The following is a 21,182-nucleotide window of genomic DNA, read 5'->3' on the forward strand; positions in this document are numbered from 1 at the left end:
AATCCATTACGCACTTACTGCGTGCCAAGCACTCTGCTAAGCGCTGGGGTAGATACAAAATCATCAGGTCGGGCACAGGCCCTGTCCCACCTGTGGCTCACAGTCTGAGGCGGGGCGGGAAGGGGCGGCTGATGGGGTTGCTCGTGACAAAAGTTGCCCGTCCGCCAATGGCCATGGGTGAAATCCCCAAGGACGAATGGGACCTCTGGCAGCTACGTCCTTTTTTTTAAAAAAAGAAAACTGTATTTGCCTACTCTGCACTGGTTCCTGCACTAAGCGCTGAGGTAATAATGATAATAATAATAATAATAATAATAGTAAGTGCTCAGTAAGTGCCATTGATTGGGGCCAATCTTGGGGATGGGGGAGGTCTTAATAATAATAATAACGATGACATTTATTAAGCATTTATTATGTGCAAAGCACTGTTCTAAGCGCCGGGGAGGTTACAAGGTGATCAGGTTGTCCCACGGGGGGCTCACAGTCTCCATCCCCATTTTCCAGATGAGGTAACTGAGGCCCAGAGAAGTTAAGTGACTCGCCCAAAGTCACCCAGCTGACAGTTGGCGGAGCTGGGATTTGAACCCATGCCCTCTGACTCCAGAGCCCGGGCTCTTTCCACTGAGCCACGCTGCTTCTGGGCGCTTACTGTGTGCAGAGCACTGCACTAAGCGCTTGGGAAGTCCAAGTTGGCAACATCTAGAGACGGTGCCTACCCAACAGCGGGCTCACAGTCTAGAAGGGGGAGACAGAGAACAAAACCAAACGTATTAACAAAATAAACAGAATAGATATGTACAAGTAAAACTGTGATTAAAACTGTGAGCCCCCCCATGGGACAACCTGATCACCTTGTAACCTCCCCAGCGCTCTGCACATAGTAAGCGCTTAACAAATACCATTATTATTATTATTATCCCAGTGGCGAGGACAAACGGGTCGGGAGCCCGAGAACGATTTCTTGGTGGCACAGGGTATCCGGCCCCCTCCTCCCGACTCCCTACCCTGCCCTCCCTGTCAGCCCCGCCGCCCCCCTCGCAGCTTTAAAACGGGCTTCTCGGCTAACATTAATAACAACAACGATGGCATTTAAGCGCTTACTATGTGCAAAGTACTGTTCTAAGCGCTGGGGAGGTTACAAGATGATCAGGTTGTCCCATGGGGGGCTCAGTTTTAATCCCCATTTTACAGATGAGGTAGCTGAGGCACAGAGAAGTTAAGTGACTTGCCCAAAGTCACACAGCCCTTGAGCAGGGGGCCTTCCCGTGGCCGCTCCGGGAAGGGTGCCGTCCCTCCAGGAATCGGGGCGGGGACTCGGATGGCATCTGCTCTGCGGCCCATCTTGTCTAGCGATTTCTGCCAAGCCCCCGGGGGGGAAGAGGACTCGAGCTTGACGCGGAAGTGAACCCAAGAGGCGCAGCAGCCCTCAGAAAAATTGTGGTACCCGTTCAACCTTTACTGCGTGCCCAGCGCTGGGGTAGGTGGGCTCACAGTCAAAGGGGGAGGGAGAAGGGGTCCCGCACCCCCATTTTACACCCGGGGAAACCGAGGTTCAGAGAAGCGGAGGGCCTTGTCCCAGGTCGCACAGCAGGCGAGAAGCAGCATGACCTAGTGGGCAAAGCACAGACTTGGGCCAAGTCAGGAGGACTTTTAGACCGTGAGCCCGCTGTTGGGTAGGGACCGTCTCTATATGTTGCCAACTTGTACTTCCCAAGCGCTTAGTCCAGTGCTCTGCACACAGTGAGCGCTCAAGAAATACGACTGAATGAACGTCCGGCTCCGCGGGGCCGCGGCTCGCCGCCTCTGGGCTGGGTTGGCTCCGGTCGGGGCCCGGGGCCGGCGTGGAGCTCCCGTCCTACCTGCGGCCTGGCCGCCTTTCCTGGAGAGTATGAGCGGCTTCCCCCGCCTGTTGCTCAGGGCGGCCCGGCCCGGCTCCCGGGGGGCGGCGGGGGTGTCGGCGTCGGCGGCCCCGGCTCCTTCCTGCTGTCTGCCGGCTCTGGGGGACCCACTAGGCTCATCCTGCCCCATCTGCTTCCTTTTCTTTTGGGCCTCCAGGGCTTTCTGCTTGGCGTAAATGTACTCCAGCTTCTTCAGCACTACTTCTTCCGTCTTACCTACAGGTTGACGGGGACAGGGTCAACCACCCCTCGCACTCACGCGATCCCTCCCGGACCCCCGCAGGGCTCCAGCAGCTCCGGCCCCGTGTCGCTCCCGCTTAGGGTCCAGAGATCCGGCGCGCAACCGGTCCGAAGGCCCTCGGGAGATCCAACGCCACCGCCGGAGCGGCTGGGCTTAGAGGATCCCCCCGCCTCCGGCCGAGGCCCGGGAGCGACGGGCCGGGCCGCCGCGCGCCCGTCTCACCTGACAGGGTGGACACTTTGCGGATGAGGTTGTTCCGTTTGCGCGTCAGGAGGTTCTTCTGCCCTATCAGCTTGTCCGCCTGGTCCGTCAGCCCCTGGATCTCCTCCAAGGCCTAGGAGGAAGCGGCGGATCACTGCCCGTTCCTTCGGGCGCGGCCCACGGGCTCGATCGCGGCTTATTTTTGGCTCCAGGGCGAGCAGGGGCCGCCCACGTCCCTCGCCAACCCGCGGTCAGGGGCACGGCTCCACCGGCCTCCGGGCCCTCGCGTTGAGCAGCTGGCCCGGGGGTCCACGCGTGGGTCTCCCTAGGCTGGGGGAGCCTCCCCGGGACCCAATCAACCCATCCTCTCCATCCCCGTGGTAGCGGCCGGTTTCTCACCTGCTTGAGGATGTAGGACTTGGAGACCTTGGGGAGGTTATGCAGGCCCAGGGCCTTCTTCAGCTTCTCAAACAGATCCCTCATTTCGTTGCGGCGGCGGCGCTCGTTGGCCGTGTGGGTGCGGCGGTAATGGGCAAAGGCCTCCGCTTCGTTCCGCAGCTTCTTGTTCCAGAGTTGAGGCTTCGGCTGCCCGCCAAGGGGGGGATCCTGCGACGAACAAAGATTGGCTTCCAGTGACCCCGGGCTGAGCCAAAAAGGGCCAGGAGGGTCGGCTTCCCGGGGTGGGGGAAAGGAGGCTGAGGACCCTCGGGGTGGCTTTGTGGTGAGAATCACTCGTTCAGTCATTCAATCGTATTTATTGAGCGCTTACTGTGTGCAGAGCACTGGACTAAGCGCTTGGGAAGTCCGAGTTGGCAACATAGAGAGACGGTCCCTACCCAACAGTGGGCTCACAGTCTAGAAGGGGGAGACAGAGAACAAAACAGAACATATTAACAGAATAAAATAAATAGAATATGTACCAGTAAAAATAAATAGAGTCATAAAAACGTAAAAACATATATACATATATACAGGTGCTGTGGGGAAGGGAAGGAGGGGAGGATGGAGGGTGGGAGGAGGGGGAGAGGAAGGAGGGGACTCAGTCTGGGAAGGCCAGATCAATTCTGTTATATTGTCCTCTCCCAAGTGCTTAGTACAGCGCTAGAACAGTGCTTTGCACATAGTAAGCACTTAACAAATACCATCATCATTATTATTATTATTGATTGACCTGGCCTGGGGCTGGCAGGAGGATCCCTCCGTGCCGCATTCATTCATTCAATCGTATTTACTGAGCGCTTACAGTGAGCAAAGCATTCATTCAATCGTATTTATTGAGCGCTTACTGTGTGCAGAGCACTGGACTAAGCGCTTGGGAAGCCCAAGTTGGCAACATATAGAGACGGTCCCTACCCAACAGTGGGCTCACAGCCTAGAAAGGGGAGACAGAGAACAAAACAGAACATATTAACAGAATAAAATAAATAGAATATGTACAAGTAAAATAAATAGAGTAATAAATACGTAAAAACATATATACAGGTGCTGTGGGGAAGGGAAGGAGGGGGGATGGAGGGCAGGGGACGGGGAGAGGAAGGAGGGGACTCAGTCTGGGAAGGCCAGAGATACCTGTGGGCAGGGACTATCAATTCTGTTATATTGTCCTCTCCCAAGTGCTTAGTACAGCGCTTAGAACAGTGCTTTGCACATAGTAAGCGCTTAACAAATACCATCATTATTATTATTATTATTATTGATTGACCTGGCCTGGGGCTGGCAGGAGGATCCCTCCATGCCGCATTCATTCATTCAGTCTATTTACTGAGCGCTTACAGTGAGCAAAGCATTCATTCACTCAATCGTATTTATTGAGCGCTTACTGTGTGCAGAACACTGTACTAAGCGCTTGGGAAGTACAAGTCTGCAACATATAGAGATGGTCCCTACCCAGCAACGGGCTCACAGTCTAGAAGCACTGTACTAAACACTAAGATAAACAGACACATTCCCCAAGCGCTTAGTACAGTGCTCTGCACACAGTGAGCACTCAATAAAAACGATTGATTGACTGATTGATTCCCTGCCCACAGACAAGACCAGTCAGGGGGACTGGCTGCAGCTGTCCCTAAAACAACTGCCCTCTTTTTCCTCTCCTCCTCCCCATCTCCCCCGCCCTACCTCCTTCCCCTCCCCACAGCACTTGTATATATTTGTACGGATTTATTACTCTATTTATTTTACTTGTACATATTTACTATTCTATTTACTTTGTTACTGATATGCATACAGCTTTAATTCTATTCGTTCTGACGATTTTGACACCCGTCTACGTGGTTTGTTTTGTCGTCTGTCTCCCCCTTCTAGGCTGTGAGCCCGTTGTTGGGTAGGGACCGTCTCTAGATGTTGCCGACGTGTACTTCCCAAGCGCTTCGTACAGTGCTCTGCACATAGTAAGCGCTCAATAAATACGACTGAATGAATGAATGAATGAATGAACCTGATTAGCTTGTATCTACCTCAGTACTCAGTAGGCATCCCGGCTCCGCTGCTTGCCTGCCGTGGGACCTTGTCTCCCTCATCTGTACAATGGGGATTCAATATCCGCTCTTCCCACCTCCTTTAAGACTGTGAGCACTGTGTGGGGCAGGGATGCTGTCGGACCTGATAATCCTACACCTCCCTCGGCCCTTAGATCGGTGCTCGGCACAGAGTAAGTGCTTCCCAACTGCCACTCACTGACCAAGGAGCACCGTTCTCGGAAGATGACGATCCCGCCCGTCCCTGTCCTTCCTCCGCCCACCCCCTTCCCCACCGCTCTCCTCCCTAAAAGAGAAAGGGCAGGAGAGCCTACTGTGTGCCTCCTCCCTGTCACTCCATTTCTCTGGGCTTCAGTTTCCTCCCGGGAAAAAGGATGATTTGAGAACTGCTCTCCCTCCCTCGGACCCAATGAGTCCAACCAGATTAGCTCGCTTCTACTCCAGTGGAGCACAGTGAGGGCTTAAAGACCCCGAAGGGAACTCGGAGTTTACCCCGCAAAAGCGACCAGGACGCAGTTCTGACTTCTTATTGAGGGGACAGGGACAAGCTTACAGAAATGAGACCAATCAACCGAGCCACCAACCTGGATGCTTATCTCAACGGCCGGCTTCTCGTCCGGAGGCGAAGGGGACGGGGACCTGCGCCTGGAACGACACGGGGAGCCACCACTTGCCAGGGGAAGTCCGACGGGGAGAAGGGTCACGCTGGATTCCCGCTCTGATTTATCCTACGGAAGCCACCTGGCCCCATCTGGGTTGGGCAGACCCATTTGGCCGGAGTACGTGGCAAGGCCCTTTGGCATCCCTCCGCTTGCTGGTGCGGAGAACGCCAGGCCTTTCTGAGCCTCTTCCCGTTGGCTCGAGCCAGATTTCGGCGGCCCCACGATTCCCATCGCGCCAGCCAGGAGCAGCCGCCCGCCCTTCTGCCCAGGCTGAGATACTGAGATACGCGGTCGTCTGCCCGGGCTCGCGATGCAGGGCCCAGGCCGATCTGTCAGCCCACCCCTGACCGAAACGAAGATGGGGGAACCTGCGGCCCCCAAACTGGCTCCTTTTTCTAGCCCAGATGGAACCCAAGGGCACCTTCTAAGCCGGCGGAGGTGGGAGCAACGACAGCGGCTCAGTCCTCAGGCAGGACACAGTGCTCAGCACTTAAAACCCGACCTGAAGCATAGTAGACGCTTAACAGATACCACCCGCTAAAGCTGGGGCCCACCAGAGGGGACCCCGGCCCCCAAGGGGGATGGGAAGGCTTACGGCTGCTTGGAAGAGTGAGCGTTGCCAACGGAGGCCTTCAGACGGGCGATGTTGATCTTCTCCGACAGCTCCTCCACCGTCTCGATGTCCACCTGCTCCTCGTCCTCGTCCTCGCTGTAGTCCAGGAGCTCGCCCTGCGGCAGACGGGTCCCGGCTGGTCAGCCCGCGCCCTCGGGCCGGCGCCTCAGGATGGACGCAGCACCCTCCTGGCCACGCCAGCCGGACGCTTACCTGGGCGGGCTGCGTGGGGACGGCCCGGGGCGCCCTACCACTCACGGACTCGCTCGCCGGGAAGGGCTGACGGGTCGCAAGACAGAAAACCGCCGCGGTCTGTCTGTCTCTGGCCGCTCCCCGGGGGCAGCGGGGTCTCCGTCTTGCCCATGCATATACGCACACGCACTCGGCAGTCACCCAAAACAGGGTCGACGCAGGCCGGACTCAGCACCAAAGCCCCCCGGAAGGCCCCCAAGGTTGGCTGTGGTGATTTGGCAAAATCCCTGCCTCCCCATCCTAACCTCCTCAACTCCACGTTGCTTTTGGGGGTCCTTCTGTGACCCAGCAGCGGGTCAGACACTCAAGGGACAGGTACCCCACGCAGCGCCTTCAACCTCTCTGGGAACCATGTCGGGATTTCGTCTCCCAAAGGCTCCCGGGTGTTTTTGCCTCTATCTGGCTTCCCGGGCCTGGGCTGGAAGCGGCTTTGGAGGAGGGGACAGGGGAGGAGAAATGCGGGCTTTTTAAAAAAACAGCAGCGTGGCTCAGTGGAGAGAGCGAGGGCTTGGGAGTCGGAGGTCATGGGTTCGAATCCCGGCTCCGCCACTTGTCAGCTGGGTGACCGTGGGCAAGCCACTTAACTTCTCTGTGCCTCAGTTCCCTCATCTGTAAAACGGGGAGTAAGACTGGGAGCCCCAAGTGGGACAACCTGATCACCTTGTAGCCCCTCCGGCGCTCAGAACAGTGCTTTGCACATAGTAAGCACTTAACAAATACCACCATTATTATTATTATTAAAACCACCTTCCCTACTCCAGAGACTACCGTCTGCAGGAGGGAACTCTATAATCGCAAACTCCCCTCCAGAAAACACCAGCCAAAAGGGATACGACTTAAAAAAAAAAAAAAGAAGCACCCGGCTGCTTCGCTTACCACAAATTACCCACCCCTAAATCACTCGTAGGACACTGGAGGCCACGTGTTCCCCGTGAGGCGGGGAAGGGGGCTGAGGAGAGGTCGGTTATCAGGTTCCTACACTAAATCAGAAGGGATTTTAGGCTGTGTTCGGCCTCCACGTTAAGCGGCAGCCCCCTACCCTCGCTGCCAGGAGAGTGGACCACTTGTCGGTCTCGTGCCTCCAGGGTAGTAATAATAATAATGGCATTTATTAAGCGCTTACTATGTGCAAAGCGCTGGTGGGTGACAAAACCCTGCCCTGAAGAAGCTGGATTTCCCCACCCCTCCGCCCCCGGAACCCTTTTTCTGCTGGCCAGCTGGTTTGAGCCTCATTTTCAAGCTGGAGAAATCCCCTCACCTTTGGCCCTTGGTGGCGGGGAGCAATCCCAACGCCCACAGGTCACGTCAATCAATCACTGGCATCTACTGAGCGTTTAAGTGTGTGCAGAGCACTGGCCTGAGCACTTGGGAGAGTCCACTACCACCGAGTTGCTGGACACGTTGCAATCCCGGGTATTTACTGGGCGCTTTCTGGGCGTAGAGATACAACAGAGTTGGTACACACGTTCCAATCAATGGTGTTTATTGAGCCTTTACTCTGTGTAGAGGAGCGCTTGGGAGAATACAGCACAACAGAATCGGAAGACACATTCCCTGCCCACAAGGAGCTTAGAGTCAAGAGGGAAGGGGAGGCACTTCTTGAAGGAGATGGGATTTTAGTAAGGCCCCTCTCAGGAGGGCACCCGGCGTACTTTGCCGCCCACTCCGGGACCCGGAAGGACAGCGTCGCCAAGCAATATCCCTGCTCTCTATGCCACAGTCCTGGATACGGGACCGAGAAGCACTGGTGCCTAGCGGAAACAGCCCAGGATCAGGAGGCCGAGACCTCGGTTGGGTCCCTTCACTTCTCTAGACGAAAGCTTCCTCATCCGTAGACGGCGACGAAATACCAGCTCTCCCGCCCTCTTCGACTGGGAGCCCAGTGGAGAACGGGGTCTGTTGGATTAACCCGTCTTGGGTCTAGGCCTAGCGCCCGAGCACACTAAGTGCTCGTAAACACCTGCGAGGGAGAGGGCGATGGGGGCTGCCTGGCTGCGGGAGATTCCCCAAAAAGGGCGATGTCAGGAGACTGAAGCTGGCAGTGTCCCCAGGGGGGACTCCGGACCCCGCCAAGCTGAAGTCGTTCCCGCTACGGGGCCGCCATCCATGCCCACGTGCGAGGCAGCGCCAGAACCCGGCCCTTCCTGGACTATCTGCCCTCAGATCTAGGCCGGCCCTCCCGCACGTCTGCCTTGCCGTTTAACTTGTGTCCCCGCTGGGCAACTGTAAGCTCCTTGGGGGCAAGGATGCTGCCTCCCAACTCTACCGTACTGTGCTTTCCCAAGCACTTAGTACAGCGCTCTACACGTAGTTAAGCATTCAATAAACGCCCCCGACTGACTGATTGCCTGAGACCTAGAGGGAAGGCCGCGTGAGGAGAAGGGAAGGTGAGTAGGAGGGCCCCGCTCAGGATCGATGGAGAGCGTGTGGGGGCCGTGAAAAGGCTGGGGGAGGGCCTCAGCAGCGGTCAGCCGGGGTCCTGGGGGAGATTGGATGATTGAGGGGGAGCTGGGCAGCGGCGGCAGGTCGACCTAGGCCCGCCCCCACGACGTGCCTCCCCCCACTCTCCTCCTGGGCCCCCGCAGACCCCCAAGGAGGCGCCCCGCCGGAGGGCCCCAGCGGCTCAGGGCCCGCACCCTCCCGGTCACTCACACCCCCCTCAGCCTCGGTTCGGCCGGCTGAACCCGCCGGGACGTGGGGACGGCGGCGAGGAAAGCTCACGGGAGGGACGTTCCTCGGGAGAGGGACGAGAGAGTTCAGCGGATCCGTCGGAGAGGCTCCACCGGACCTCTGGAGGAGCTAAATGGGGCAGTGGGGGCACGGGCCGGGGGTCCATCCGGAGAACCGGGGGCCGCGGGGCCGCCCGCCCAGCGAACGTTGACGCCACTCACCAGCTTTTCCACGTCAACCTCCTCCTCGTCGCTCTGGTAGGTGCTGGAGGCCCCTTCCAGCCCCTCGTCGGCCGAGTCGTCCGTTTTCTCCTCCTCCTCGGCGGCGGGCTCGGGGCCCCTGGCCGGTCCGTCCCTTTCGGCGGGGCCGGTCAGTCCGTTCCGATGGCCGCGGGCGGCCCCTCCTTCCCGCCGGGAGCCCGGCGGGGGACTCCGCACCCGGCTGGCAGCGGGCGCTCCGGGCCCCTGGGGCTGGTCAGCGGGACGCCCGCTCTCCCCTCTGGGGGCCTCGACGCGTCCCGGGGCCGGGCTGCCCACTGGGCGGGTCCCCGCCCCTCCCTCTCCAGCCGCATCCTCCCGATCCTTCCTCCTGGGTGGGGGGCCCGCTGGCTCCGCCCCACGGCTCCGCGCTCGTCTCCCGGTCCCCGGCGGCTCCCGCTCTTCCGCGGAGTTCTTCGCCCGCATCCGCTCCTCCCCGGCGCCAGTTGGGGCGGAAGCTTCCTGCCGCTCTTTCGGCCCCCCGGGACTCGTCGGGCGCGAGAGGCTGCCGGGCGGTTTCGCCCTCCGTCGGACCTCCTCGGGCCCGGCCCGGCCGTCCTTGGGCTCCGCTCCCGAGTCGCCTCGGGGCCTGTCGGCGGCCCCCTCCGCCCCAGTCTCTCGGGCGCCGACTTTCCCTTCCTCGCCGGCCCGAGACCCGCTGATGTAAGAGTGGTCCGAGCCCACCGGGTCCGCGGGCCCGTCCTGCGACGAGAGGGGCTTGCGGGCAGCGCAGCCTCCCGCCGCTCCCCGGGCCGCCCCCGGGGCGGCAGAGCCCGGGGTCTCCTCTCCCTCCTGAGTCCGTGGTGTCCCCACGGGGCCGGGAGAAGCCGCCCCGCCGCCCGCTCCCTCCGCCGGCTGCCTCATCTTCTCGTCCCCCCGCTGCTTCGGGGGACTCGACTGGACCTGGGGGCCGGCCCCTCGATTGGCCTGGAGGGACGCCGCGTGCTGGAGGATGGAGCTGGGCACGGCCTTCTGCCCCGGGAGCTGCAGCAGGGCGAAGCTCCCCGACTGGAGGGGGACGAGGCCGGCCGGACCAACCGGCTGGCCCCCGGAAACGCCTGCCAGTCTGGACTCGGGGCCCGGCGGGGAGATCCTCAGAGTCAAGGTGCCCGCTTGGGACACAAAGCTGGGCACCGAGGGAAGGACGGTCAGCGCCTGGGTCATCAGCTTGGTGGCCGGCGGGGGGCTCATGGCCTGCCCCAAGGGGTTCGTCGTCCCGGGGGAGGCGGGCAGCGAAGCGGGCGCGTCGGGTTTGGCGGGAGCAGGAAGCCGAATTCCCATCAGGGACCCTGGCGAGACAGAGAGGGAGGACCCTAAGCGGCCGCGTCCCACGGGCCGCGGTGGGCGGGTGGGAGGGCGGGCGGCTCCCTACCTGGGTTGCGCAGGACCACGGGCTGGAGGCTGGGCTGGGTCCCCGAGGCCCGGAGCTGCTGCAGGGGGACGAGCTGGATAATCTGCCCGCTGGGATGTCGGAACAGATTCCCCCCGCTGGGGCTCCGGAGCGGCTGCAGGACCATCCTCTGGCCTTGGGCCACCTGCTGCACCGCTTGCAGGGGTCGCAGGGGAGGAGAGCCTTGCTGCATAGGAATCAGCAGCAGCCGGGGGCCCATGCGCTTCTCCGGCCCGGGGGGCGCCCGCGGAGCCGGCCCCGGACCCGACGGCGTTTCGTCTACAAGAGAAGAAAGCGGCCGTGGCGTTAGCCATTTCCCCCCCCCCGCCCCCTTTTCCCACCCCGGACGGAGGGGCACATCAGCAGACCGGGTGACGACGGGGTCTGGCCCAGCCCCAACGGCGAACCAACCCTTTCGGGCCACGTTCCTCCGCCAGCCGACCGCCGGAATGACCCCGGGCCCGGCGGGCGGCTTTCCGGGCCGGGACCCCTGCCGCTGGACTGACCTCCCACATCCCTCGGCGGGCCTCGTGCTACGAAACCATATTCCGGACCCTTACGGTCAGGAGAGCAACCTCAGCTCAGCTCTCCCGAGTCTTCGACCCAAACCCCCGAGCCACGGGCCTGGACCGTCCAGGTGTGGTTAGAAAGGAGGCACTACCGAGGCCGGCCGTGCGGACCACGTCGTTGACGGGGGTGGGGAGCGTAAGACGGAGCAGGAGACAGCCAGGCAGGGGAGGACCGCGGGGATGCGAAGATGGAATGCAAGGGGGCTTTTAGGTGAAGGACCAGAACTGAGAGGAGAGGCAAGCCGGAGGACCGATCTGAGAGAGACGGCCATGGCGGGAGGGTGAGAGAGGAAAAGACACTCTGCCTCGGACGATGGAAGGAGAGAGCGAGGGGTCCCAGGGCACGGGAGAGACGGGCCCAGCCAATTAAATCCGGGGAACCAGCCCCGTTTCGAGAGGCTGGTCGGGTTGCCCTCGGGGCAGCCCGGAGACGAGACCCTCACCGGAGTCCCGCAAAGGGCCGGAAGACGACGGGCCAGTCCCGGGCCTCCCCCTCCACCCCGCCGTGGGAGGACTGGCTCACGAGAACGCGCCAGCCGGAATAACCGGCCCGGAGGCAGACTGCCGGAGGGAGAGACCCCTCCGGGGCCGAATCACCGCAGACTACGGGGCAAGGGGACGGCTTCTGAACCCGAGTCCGGATCTCTCGGACTCCAAAGTGGCGGCGACCCGTCTGCCGCTGGGGGTTCCGGCAGAGGGGTGCTGCTCTCTCAGCGGGCTGGAGAGACGAGCAGAATCTCAAACGCTCAATAGGAAGGGCCAACCGGCGGGCAACAAGTGGGCAGCCGGGCCTGAAAACCTGCGACCCAAGCCCATCGTTTCCCCTCGGGCCCCAGTGCGCAAGAGGCAGCGGGGTTGAATGCAGAGGCGAAAATGCGGCCTCCCTGCTTTCCCGGCCTCTCCGTCCTCCACAGCCCCCGAGAGGCGGGCCAAGGGCCAAAACTCCTCCACCGGCCACAGGGGTGGTCAAATGGGCCGGGCGCCTACTCGCTCTCCCCCAATGGCCCCGATCGGAGCACAGCACAGAAGCAGCGCTACCCGGTGGAAAGACCCCGGGCAATGGGCTCTAATCCCTGCTCCTCCACTCCCTGCTGTGTGGCCTGTCTGACTTTGCTTCTTTAGGCTTCGGTTTCCTCATCTGTAAAATGGGGACGCAGCTCCTGTTCTCCCTCCCCTCCAGACCGTGGGTCCACGTTGGACAGGAACTACTCTCCATCCCCTCGCCCTCTCCTACCTCACCTCCCTTCTGTCCTTCTCCAGCCCAGCCCGCACCCTCCGCTCCTCCGCCGCTTATCTCCTCACAGTACCTCGTTCTCGCCCATCCCGCCATCGACCCCCGGCCCACGTCCTCCCCTGGCCTGGAATGCCCTCCCTCTGCCCATCCGCCAAGCTCGCTCTCTTCCTCCCTTCAAAGCCCTACTGAGAGCTCACCTCCTCCAAGAGGCCTTCCCACACTGAGCCCCCTTTTTCCTCTCCTCCTCCCCATCTCCCCCGCCCTACCTACTTCCCCTCCCCACAGCACCTGTATAGATGTCTGTACAGATTTATTACTCTACTTGCACATTTACTATTCTATTTATTTTAACGACGAGCATTTAGCATTAATTCTACTTATTCTGACGACTTGACACCTGTCTGCACGTTTTGTTTTGCTGCCTGTCTCCCCCTTCTCGACCGTGAGCCCGTTGTTGGGTAGGTACCGTCTCTATATGTCGCCAATTTGTACTTCCCAAGCGCTCAGTCCAGTGCTCTGCACACAGTAAGCGCTCAATACGACTGACAATGAATGAATGAGCCAAGCCCTCAGCTCCTATCTACGCTCAATGAATACGACTGACTGACTGAATGAACCGCGTTGAACCCCTCAGCTCCTATCTACCCCGGCGCTTGATACACAGCTCGACGGATACCACCGTGAACGATTATTGGAGCGGCACGCGGTAGCGTAGCGCCCGCTTGCTTGGGTGGGCACGAACCGCCCGGGGCTCCGTCGCCAGGGCCGGAAGAGAGCCGACGCTGCCCGTCTTGCCCTTCCCCTCCGCCCCCCGACCCCTACGAGCCCAGAGCGCGGGATGGAAAAGAGCCCGGAAAGGGATGGAAATGATCACGTCGCCTGGTGGGAGTCCGAGCCTTACCTGGTGGCGACTGACTCCCTGGCAGAGTCGCACCAATCCCTGAGAGAACAAGAGGAATAGAACCAAGGAGTGAAGCCGGTGGAGTCACTGCGGAGGAAGGCGCAGCGGAGGCCGCCCCTACTTTGGAAGCGACAGGAAGCCAGGCAGCTGGTGGCGCAAATATAGAGTCGGAGGGAGCCGGGGGAGCGGCCTTCCCGGGGACCCGGGAGGCAGAGGTCACGGTGGCCACGGACGGGGAGGGTGGGGTGGGCGAGCCGAGGCCCTTGGCAGGCAGCCCCGCGCCCGGGGCGGCCGCGCTCTCGGGAGGAGACCCGGTAGTTTCCTTAGCACCCGTGGAGGCGGTCACGGCAGGAGAGGCCCCAGTGGGGACGCTTCCTACGGACACTTGGAGGACGGTGGTAAGGGTGACGGCGGGGCCGAGGATGACCCCCCATGACCGCCCCGGGGGCGCCCCGGGGGCGGCGGCTGCTAGCGGAGGTTGCCTGAAACTGAACTTGGGTGGGCCTGGCAGGGGCTGGGGGACTCTAACTCCAGGAATCTTCTGCCGCAGGGTTCCGACCTTGCTCATCACAAACTGTGTGAACACGCCACCGGGAGAGGGCCGGGTCGCTGCAAATAAAAATTTGCAGGTCAAAAATTTCAAACGCTTCCCGCCGGACAGTTCACGGGAAGGACTGAGCCGGGGCACCGCTGGCCAGGGGCCGTCGGCTTTGGCGGCCTACGGGGCCCTACGCGCCTGCCCGTGGCGTGCCCACCTGGCATCGCGGGATTCCTCGAGGCCGGAGGTGGGAAGGGGGGGCGTCTCCCTTCGATGCTGCTCACTGGCCAGGGTTTTGGCTTAAGGCTGATTATAGCTGGCGGGCCTAGGGGGAGGTTTGGTTCTTAAAATGGAAGTTCTTCCTCCCGGGGATGCAAGGACGCGGACGGGTGGGGTGGCAAAAAGCCAACCCGATGCGGTGGCCGGTCTCAGCGGGAAGAGAAGTGAGCGGAAGGGTACGGCCTCTCTCCGCTGGCGGGGAGAATCCCGCTGTGCCACTCAGCTTCCCCGACCACTGCAGGATGGGGGTGAGGGGAGGAGGGGAAGCTCCCCAAAGCTGGTGACCATTCCCGGACCTCCTGGCTGGGGTGCGACACGGCGTCACCTGACAAGATGGGCGCCCTTGTTTCCCGGACCCTGGGGTTGGGGGGAGGGCGCGGGGAAGACACCAGGCATGATGCCTCCCAAGGGACGGCTGGCTTTAGGCCCCGGGTAGGTCGGGCCAGGCCCCCCTCCTGGCTCGGCCGGGCCCACCACAGCTCTGCCAATCTCCCGACGGGGCTGCTGGCCAAGGCGAAAGGGCTCACCCGTTACAAAGAGCAACTGCAGGCGGAGAGAAGGGTGTGGGGAGGGAGGTGGGGAAGCCACCTGGAGAAACCCGGCTATCTCCTACTGCCCTTTCCAACCCTGAAGAGGAGCTGGAAGGTGAGAAGGACAGGGAGGAGGAGGGAGTGGACGAGGAGGGGGGAGTGGATGAGGAGGAGGGAGTAGACGAGGAGGAGGAGGGAATAGACGAGGAGGAGGAGGGAGTAGACAAGGAGGAGGGAGGAGGAAGACAAAAAGAGGAGGAGAAGGAGGGAGAGGACGAGGGAGGAAGAGGCAGAGGACGAGGGAGAGGCAGAGGACGAGGCAGAGAAGGAGGAAGAGGCAGAGGACGAGGCAGAGAAGGAGGGAGAGGACAAGGAAGAGGGAGAGGAAGAGGCAGAGGACGAGGGAGAGGCAGAGGACAAGGCAGAGGACGAGGGAGAGGCAGAGGACAAGGCAGAGGACAAGGGAGAGGCAGAGGACAAGGCAGAGGACGAGGGAGAGGCAGAGGACGAGGGAGAGGCAGAGGACGAGGGAGAGGCAGAGGACGAGGGAGAGGCAGAGGACGGGGGAGAGGCAGAGGACGGGGGAGAGGCAGAGGACGGGGGAGAGGCAGAGGACGGGGGAGAGGCAGAGGACGGGGGAGAGGCAGAGGACGGGGGAGAGGCAGAGGACGGGGGAGAGGCAGAGGAGTAGGAGGCAGGAGTAGGAGGCAGAGGAGGAGGGGGGAGTGGATGAGGAGGAGGGAGCAGACAAGGAGGAGGAGGGAGTAGACAAGGAGGAAGGAGAAGAGGAGGAAGACAACAAAAGGAGGAGGAGAAGGAGGGAGAGGACAAGGGAGAAGACGAGGGAGAGGCAGAGGACGAGGGAGAGGCAGAGGACGAGGGAGAGGCAGAAGACGGGGAAGAGGCAGAGGACGATGAAGAGGCAGAGGACGGGGAAGAGGCAGAGGACGGGGAAGAGGCAGAGAACGGGGAAGAGGCAGAGGACGGGGAAGAGGCAGAGGACGGGGAAGAGGCAGAGGATGAGGAAGCAGAGGAGGAGAAGGCAGAGGAGGAAGAGGCAGAGGACGAGGAGGGAGAGGACGAGGAGGGAGAGGACGAGGAGGGAGAGGACGAGGAGGGAGAGGACGAGGAGGGAGAGGACGAGGAGGGAGAGGAGAAGGCAGAGGAGGAGGAGGGAGAGGACGAGGGATGAAGAGGATGAGGAGGAGCACTGATTGACCCCAACTCTCAACTCTTGCTGCATAAACCAACGACAAAGCAGACAAGGCATCGAGTCAGTAACATCTGAAAACAGACTTACTCCTAATGAGAGGTCAAGCCGCCCCGGGGTGCTAGGTCAATGGGCTACTTATCACCACCAAGCAATTCTGCTTAAGAGCTGTAGAGAGGCAAAGACAGCAAAGCGAGACAGACATCAAAAGCCAAGCCGGACCGATCCCGGGAAGCCGGCCGCGGGGCAGTCGCCGGCGGGGGTGGGGGGGGCGGCGGGAAGCGGGGAGGCGCGCACCAACTTACCCGGGGGTCTCTGGGCCGGGAAAAACGCCTTGAGGGTCATCATGGACGAGGCGGGCGAGGCGCTGGAGGGTGGCGGCGTCGCTTGGGGAGCGGCCGGCGAAGGCACCTGGGCGGGGGGCGTCCTGGAGGCAGCCGCCTTGGCATTGGATGCTACCTTGGAGATGACAGTACTGAGGGTTGAGAGGTCCAGGACTGTGGGTCGCAACCTGCCTGTGATATAAGCAGCTAGCCTATTGGCTGGATGCAATGCCCCCATCTGTCCCAATAGCAACTTAGCCTGCGGGTAACTTTTACCATTAACCTGAAACAAGTGGCAAAGAGAAATTCTGTAAAAATAAGATTCTCTCGCTGACTCGCCTCCCTTGACAACACGAGTTCGACCCTACCGGGGTTCCGAGGGCGTTTTTCCGAATCAAAGCCGGGGGGGGGGGGGGGGGGGGAGAGGGGGCGGCGCGGGGACGGTGGGACAACTTTCCTCCTCGGCTGGGTGGGAACAGAGACCCACCGGAGGCGACCCTCCCCGCCCACGGGCGAGACCGAAGTCCGCCCACACCTTCAGACTCAGCTGGTTTGGGAAGCAGATCTGGTGGGCCTGATCCGGGCAGGAGCGGGCGAGCCACGCTCAGAGGGAGCCCGAGGGTCCCAATTCTAACCTTCGGGGGGACCGCGGGATCCCATCCGATCCTGCTCCGATCCAGAGGCACGGAAACCTCACCCCGCCCGACCCCTCTCCCCCGGCCTCCGCACAGAGTGACGCGCCCGACCGGCCCGGCCGGGAACGAGGCCTTGCTTTCTTGGCCCCGGGAGAGTCGGGGGTGGCCGTGGGGCTGCAGATCTGGCACCAAGGGCAGAGCAGAGCTCAGGTGAGCTTGCCTCCATACGCTGCAGGTGGCCGGGCCAACAGACAAGAGACCGAGGTTCCTCTCCAGTTCAGCCACCAACCTCCCGAGGGGCTTGGCAAACGATTTGCGGGGAAGGGACGGCGAGGCAAAGTGAGGGGAAGAACTAGACAGCGGCTCCTCCGAGGAAAGGGCCCAACAGGACACGGAACCAGAGTGGGTCGACTGCCTGGGGGGCCCTGGGGAGCCCCAACCTCACCGCTGACCAGGAACGTCTCGCGGCCAAGAGGGGACCCCTTTCCTCGGAGGAGGGCGATCCGGTGACGCCTCTGAGCCGGCAGCCCGCGGGGATTAAAGCCGCTCCGCCCGGCTCTCCCGGACTCCCGCGCGGGCCCCTGGGAACGTTAATCCATCACCCCCTGCCTCCACTTCCTACCAGCGTAACCACCGATGGCATTTACTGAGTGCTTACTGTGTGCAGAGCACTGTACTAAGGACCTGGGATGGTACAACGCAACAGAGTTGGCGGACGCGTTTCCTGCCCACGATGGACTGAACGTGAATCCTCGTCGCCCTCCTGGTTGTCCCAGGGAGCAGGATCTACTTAGGTGATCCCAAAGCTCTCGGATAAAGCCGTAACGTGCCCGTACCCCTTTTCAAATCGTTCCCCCGGGTCACGGAGGCCGGGAGGAGGTTCAGGGCGCCCGCTGAGGGCAGAGCCACCCGGCAGCCTGGATCCCGCCCCCGGACCCATCCGGGGTTGGAAGCGAACCCTTTCAGGAGGAATCGCCCGCTTCTGTCGAAAGCCTGTCTTTCAAACAGCTCCGGGGGCCAAACCCCACCTGCCTAGGGGTTCTGGTCGGGCCGGCTCCTCGCACCTCGGCATAGGGAGAGCCTGCCGTTTGAGGACGCGCCTCCCCCGGGCCGCGGGAACACACCCTCGTCCCCGGCCACGAGCCCTCGCACTTTCCCTGGACGCCCCGACTTAGGCGGTGAAAACAGCGGGCCCGGGGCTGGGCTCTTGGCCGGACAGAAACCTTCTTTTGGGGGGCCCCCGCCGACACCGGCCAATGAAACTACGTCGGGCAGGCTCCGGGACGGGGGCGGCGGCGGAGCGGAGACACGACCTCGACCGGCCAGCCCGATTCCCGACTGGGCAGCGGTCTCCTCCAAGGCCTCCGGCCGAGGCGCGCACCCCCCGCCCCCGGATGGCCTGAGGGCGGGCGGCGAGGACGCCGGCCGACCACCTCCTCCAGTCAGGGCTACGGCCCCCCAAGCGAAGGCGGTTCTCACCTGGATCAGCCCTGCGGGACTCGGGCCGGATTTACGTTTGTAGGCCACCAGCCTCCCCGAGGGAGAGAGTCCGGAGTAAAAGGGGAGGCCCTTGCCCCCGGGCAGCTTCTCCTGCAGCCTGTCCACGGCCTCCAGGCGCACGAGCGTCACGCTGTCCGCCGCCGCCGCCTTTTCCGGGGCGGCCGCGCCCTCGGGCGTCTCCGGGTCCGGGTCGGGGGCCCCGCCCGCCTCGCCCCGGGGGTCCCGGCAGGGCGGCATGGAGATCTTCACGCGGGACGAGTAGACGGAAGGCTCCCTGCCGTCGTCCCGGCCCTGGCGCTGCGACGCCAGCTCGATGATGAAGCTGCCCACCTTGAGGGACTGGGGCATGTTGCTGTTGAGGTGCTGCGACAGGATGCTCAGGATCTTGCCGCGGTCTTCCTCCCAGTTGCAGTCGGAGATGATCTCGATCAGCTTGGTGGGCCCGGCGGGCGAAGGGCGGTGCACGTAAGAGGTCGAGGGAGAGGGGTCCCCTTCGGGCCGGGGGGTCCGCCAGCTTGGCTCTGACAGGGAACCCAGACGGATTGCTGCAGGGCCCCCAAGGCGGCTCGCCTAATCCCGACGACCCCTTCCCCCAGGCCGCGGCGGGAAGGAGCCCGGTGTCCAGACCGCCACCGAGAAGCCCGACCCCGGTAGAGGGGGTCCAAGAAGCATGGGTCTAGTGCCGCCCACCCCCACCCCTCTCTCTCTTCCCACCACCCCATCGCCGGGGCTCCGCTCACGACTCCATGACCTACAGGCCTCGCCACCCTGGGCTGTGGCTGGGCTCGGTTGCCAGGCCGGGGTAACGACGGCCCAAAAATACAGGTAGAGCCGGTGGGCGGGGACCCGGAAGGCAGCCACTGCGACTGAATCCCCCCGACTCCGTTGAAGACCGGACTTCCGGGACTCCATTCCCAGGCGGGAGGAAGCGGGTGGGAACTACACCGACCACGGGTCGGGCCAGCTTCAACCGGGACGGGGTGCATTTTAAAAGGAGTTACAGCAGCCGGGGACGGGGAGGGGGGAGGCAGTCTAACCCTCCGAACCGGGACAGTCCTAATTCCTAAAACGGCCTCGGACGACCCACTAAAACCTGGGGTTGTCGCAACCCCACCAAGGCTGCGGGAAAGCCCATGGGTACTAACCTAACCAAGTAAGGGCGAAGCTCAGAGCAAATACTCCTCAATCATCATCAATCGTATTTATTGAGCGCTTACTGTGTGCAGAGCACTGTACTAAGCGCTTGGGAAGTGCAAGCTGGCAACATAACACCACATAAAATCTCACACCATGAAGAACTGGGCAGGAAAACAACTTGTTTCATACGGGTGCCCGTTCTTTCAAAGACAATCAAACTTTCAAGCGTCTTTTTCCATCAACACGCAAACACACGGGGTGAAGCTCAAAGCAAAAATCATTGTCACGTAGTCACGTAAGTCTACGACCATTCCAGGAAGGAGGGATGGGGTGGTAGGGGGCAGGTTTTTGTTCTACTGGCATGTATTGAGCGCTTATACTATATGCAGAGCACTTTGCTAAATACTCGGGAGAGTACAACCCAACAGTATCAGTAGACACAATTCCTATCCTCGAGGACCTTCCAGCCTGAATTTGTTTTCTGCAGGGAAGAAGAGGCGTCAGGAGAGGAAGTGGCCAATGCCAAACCTTTTAAAGGATTCTCCTCCACCAGCTGGGCTCGGGGCTTCTAGTTAACCTGCCCTCTGGACTGGCCTCCCCGGCGTCCACTCCCTCCCCTGACCCTCAGGAACGGTGGCCACGGGGCGTCCGCTTCCCGGACGTCAAATGACGGGCAGCGAGACTTGCCTCTTACCTTCTGACTTCTCGCTGTCCTTCTCCGTGTCAGCGTCGCTTGGCTTCGGCGGTTGATGTTCAGAGTCGCATTCCTGCAGGGGGCAAATTCACAGGGCCAATCAACGCCATTGATTGGGCCCTTGCTGCGTGAAGAGCACTGAACTAAGCGCTCGGGGCAGGACCATACAATGGAGGCGGAGGACACGATCCCTGCCCACAATGAGCTTCCGGCTTCCAGTTCAACCGGTATCGAGAGGGCAGTCTCAAGGTGCCCAGTGGAAGATTCGGCGTGTCTCTGGACAACTCCTGCCTCAGTTCCCTCGGCTGTAAAATGGAGATTTGTTACCTGTTCTCCCTCCTTACGCAGTGCGAGACAAGAGATTGTATCCGATTTGATCGTCTTCTATCTCCCCCTGGGCTTAGGTACAGTGCTTGGCACCTGTGCCCCCCTTTCACGGTACTTGTTAAGCGCTTACTATGTGCCAGGCACCATTCTAAGCATGGAGGTGGATACAAGTTAATCAGATTGGACACAGTCCCCGTCCCACATAGGGCTCACAATCTTCATCTCCATTTTACAGACAAGATAATTGAGGCCTAGAGAAGTGAAGTCACAGAGGGTCACACAAAAGAAAAGTGGTGGAGCTGGGCTGGGCTTGGAACCCAGGTCATTCATTCATTCAATCGCATTTCTTGAGCGCTGTGTGCAGAGCACTGTACTAAGCGCTTAGTAAGTACAAGCTGGCAACATATAGAGACGGTCCCTACCCAACAGCGGGCTCACAGTCTAGAAGTCCTCCTGATTCCCAAGTCTGTGCTTTACCCACTAGGTCATGCTGCTTCTCGCCTGCTGCGTGACCTGGGACAAGGCCCTCCGCTTCTCTGAACCTCGGTTTCCCCGGGTGTAAAATGGGGGTGCGGGACCCCTTCTCCCTCCCCCTTTGACTGTGAGCCCATCTACCCCAGCGCTGGGCACGCAGCAAAGGTTGA

General features: G+C 61.3%; 1 protein-coding gene across 1 annotated transcript in view; it reads right to left on the bottom strand.

Annotated features, from left to right (window-relative positions):
* The window catches only part of MGA (MAX dimerization protein MGA), a 51,844-nt gene that overhangs the window by 6,452 nt on the left and 24,210 nt on the right, over positions 1–21,182 (bottom strand). Inside the window, 11 exon segments of the mRNA XM_038741081.1 lie at positions 1,860–2,114; positions 2,362–2,473; positions 2,740–2,983; positions 5,310–5,462; positions 6,075–6,208; positions 9,236–10,560; positions 10,644–10,940; positions 13,366–13,974; positions 16,228–16,381; positions 18,360–18,901; positions 20,212–20,284. Coding sequence (XP_038597009.1) covers positions 1,860–2,114; positions 2,362–2,473; positions 2,740–2,983; positions 5,310–5,462; positions 6,075–6,208; positions 9,236–10,560; positions 10,644–10,940; positions 13,366–13,974; positions 16,228–16,381; positions 18,360–18,901; positions 20,212–20,284 — 3,898 coding nt within the window.

This window comes from Tachyglossus aculeatus (genome assembly GCF_015852505.1).
Source record: "Tachyglossus aculeatus isolate mTacAcu1 chromosome 12 unlocalized genomic scaffold, mTacAcu1.pri SUPER_6_unloc_1, whole genome shotgun sequence".
Classification (NCBI taxonomy): Eukaryota; Metazoa; Chordata; class Mammalia; order Monotremata; family Tachyglossidae; genus Tachyglossus; species Tachyglossus aculeatus.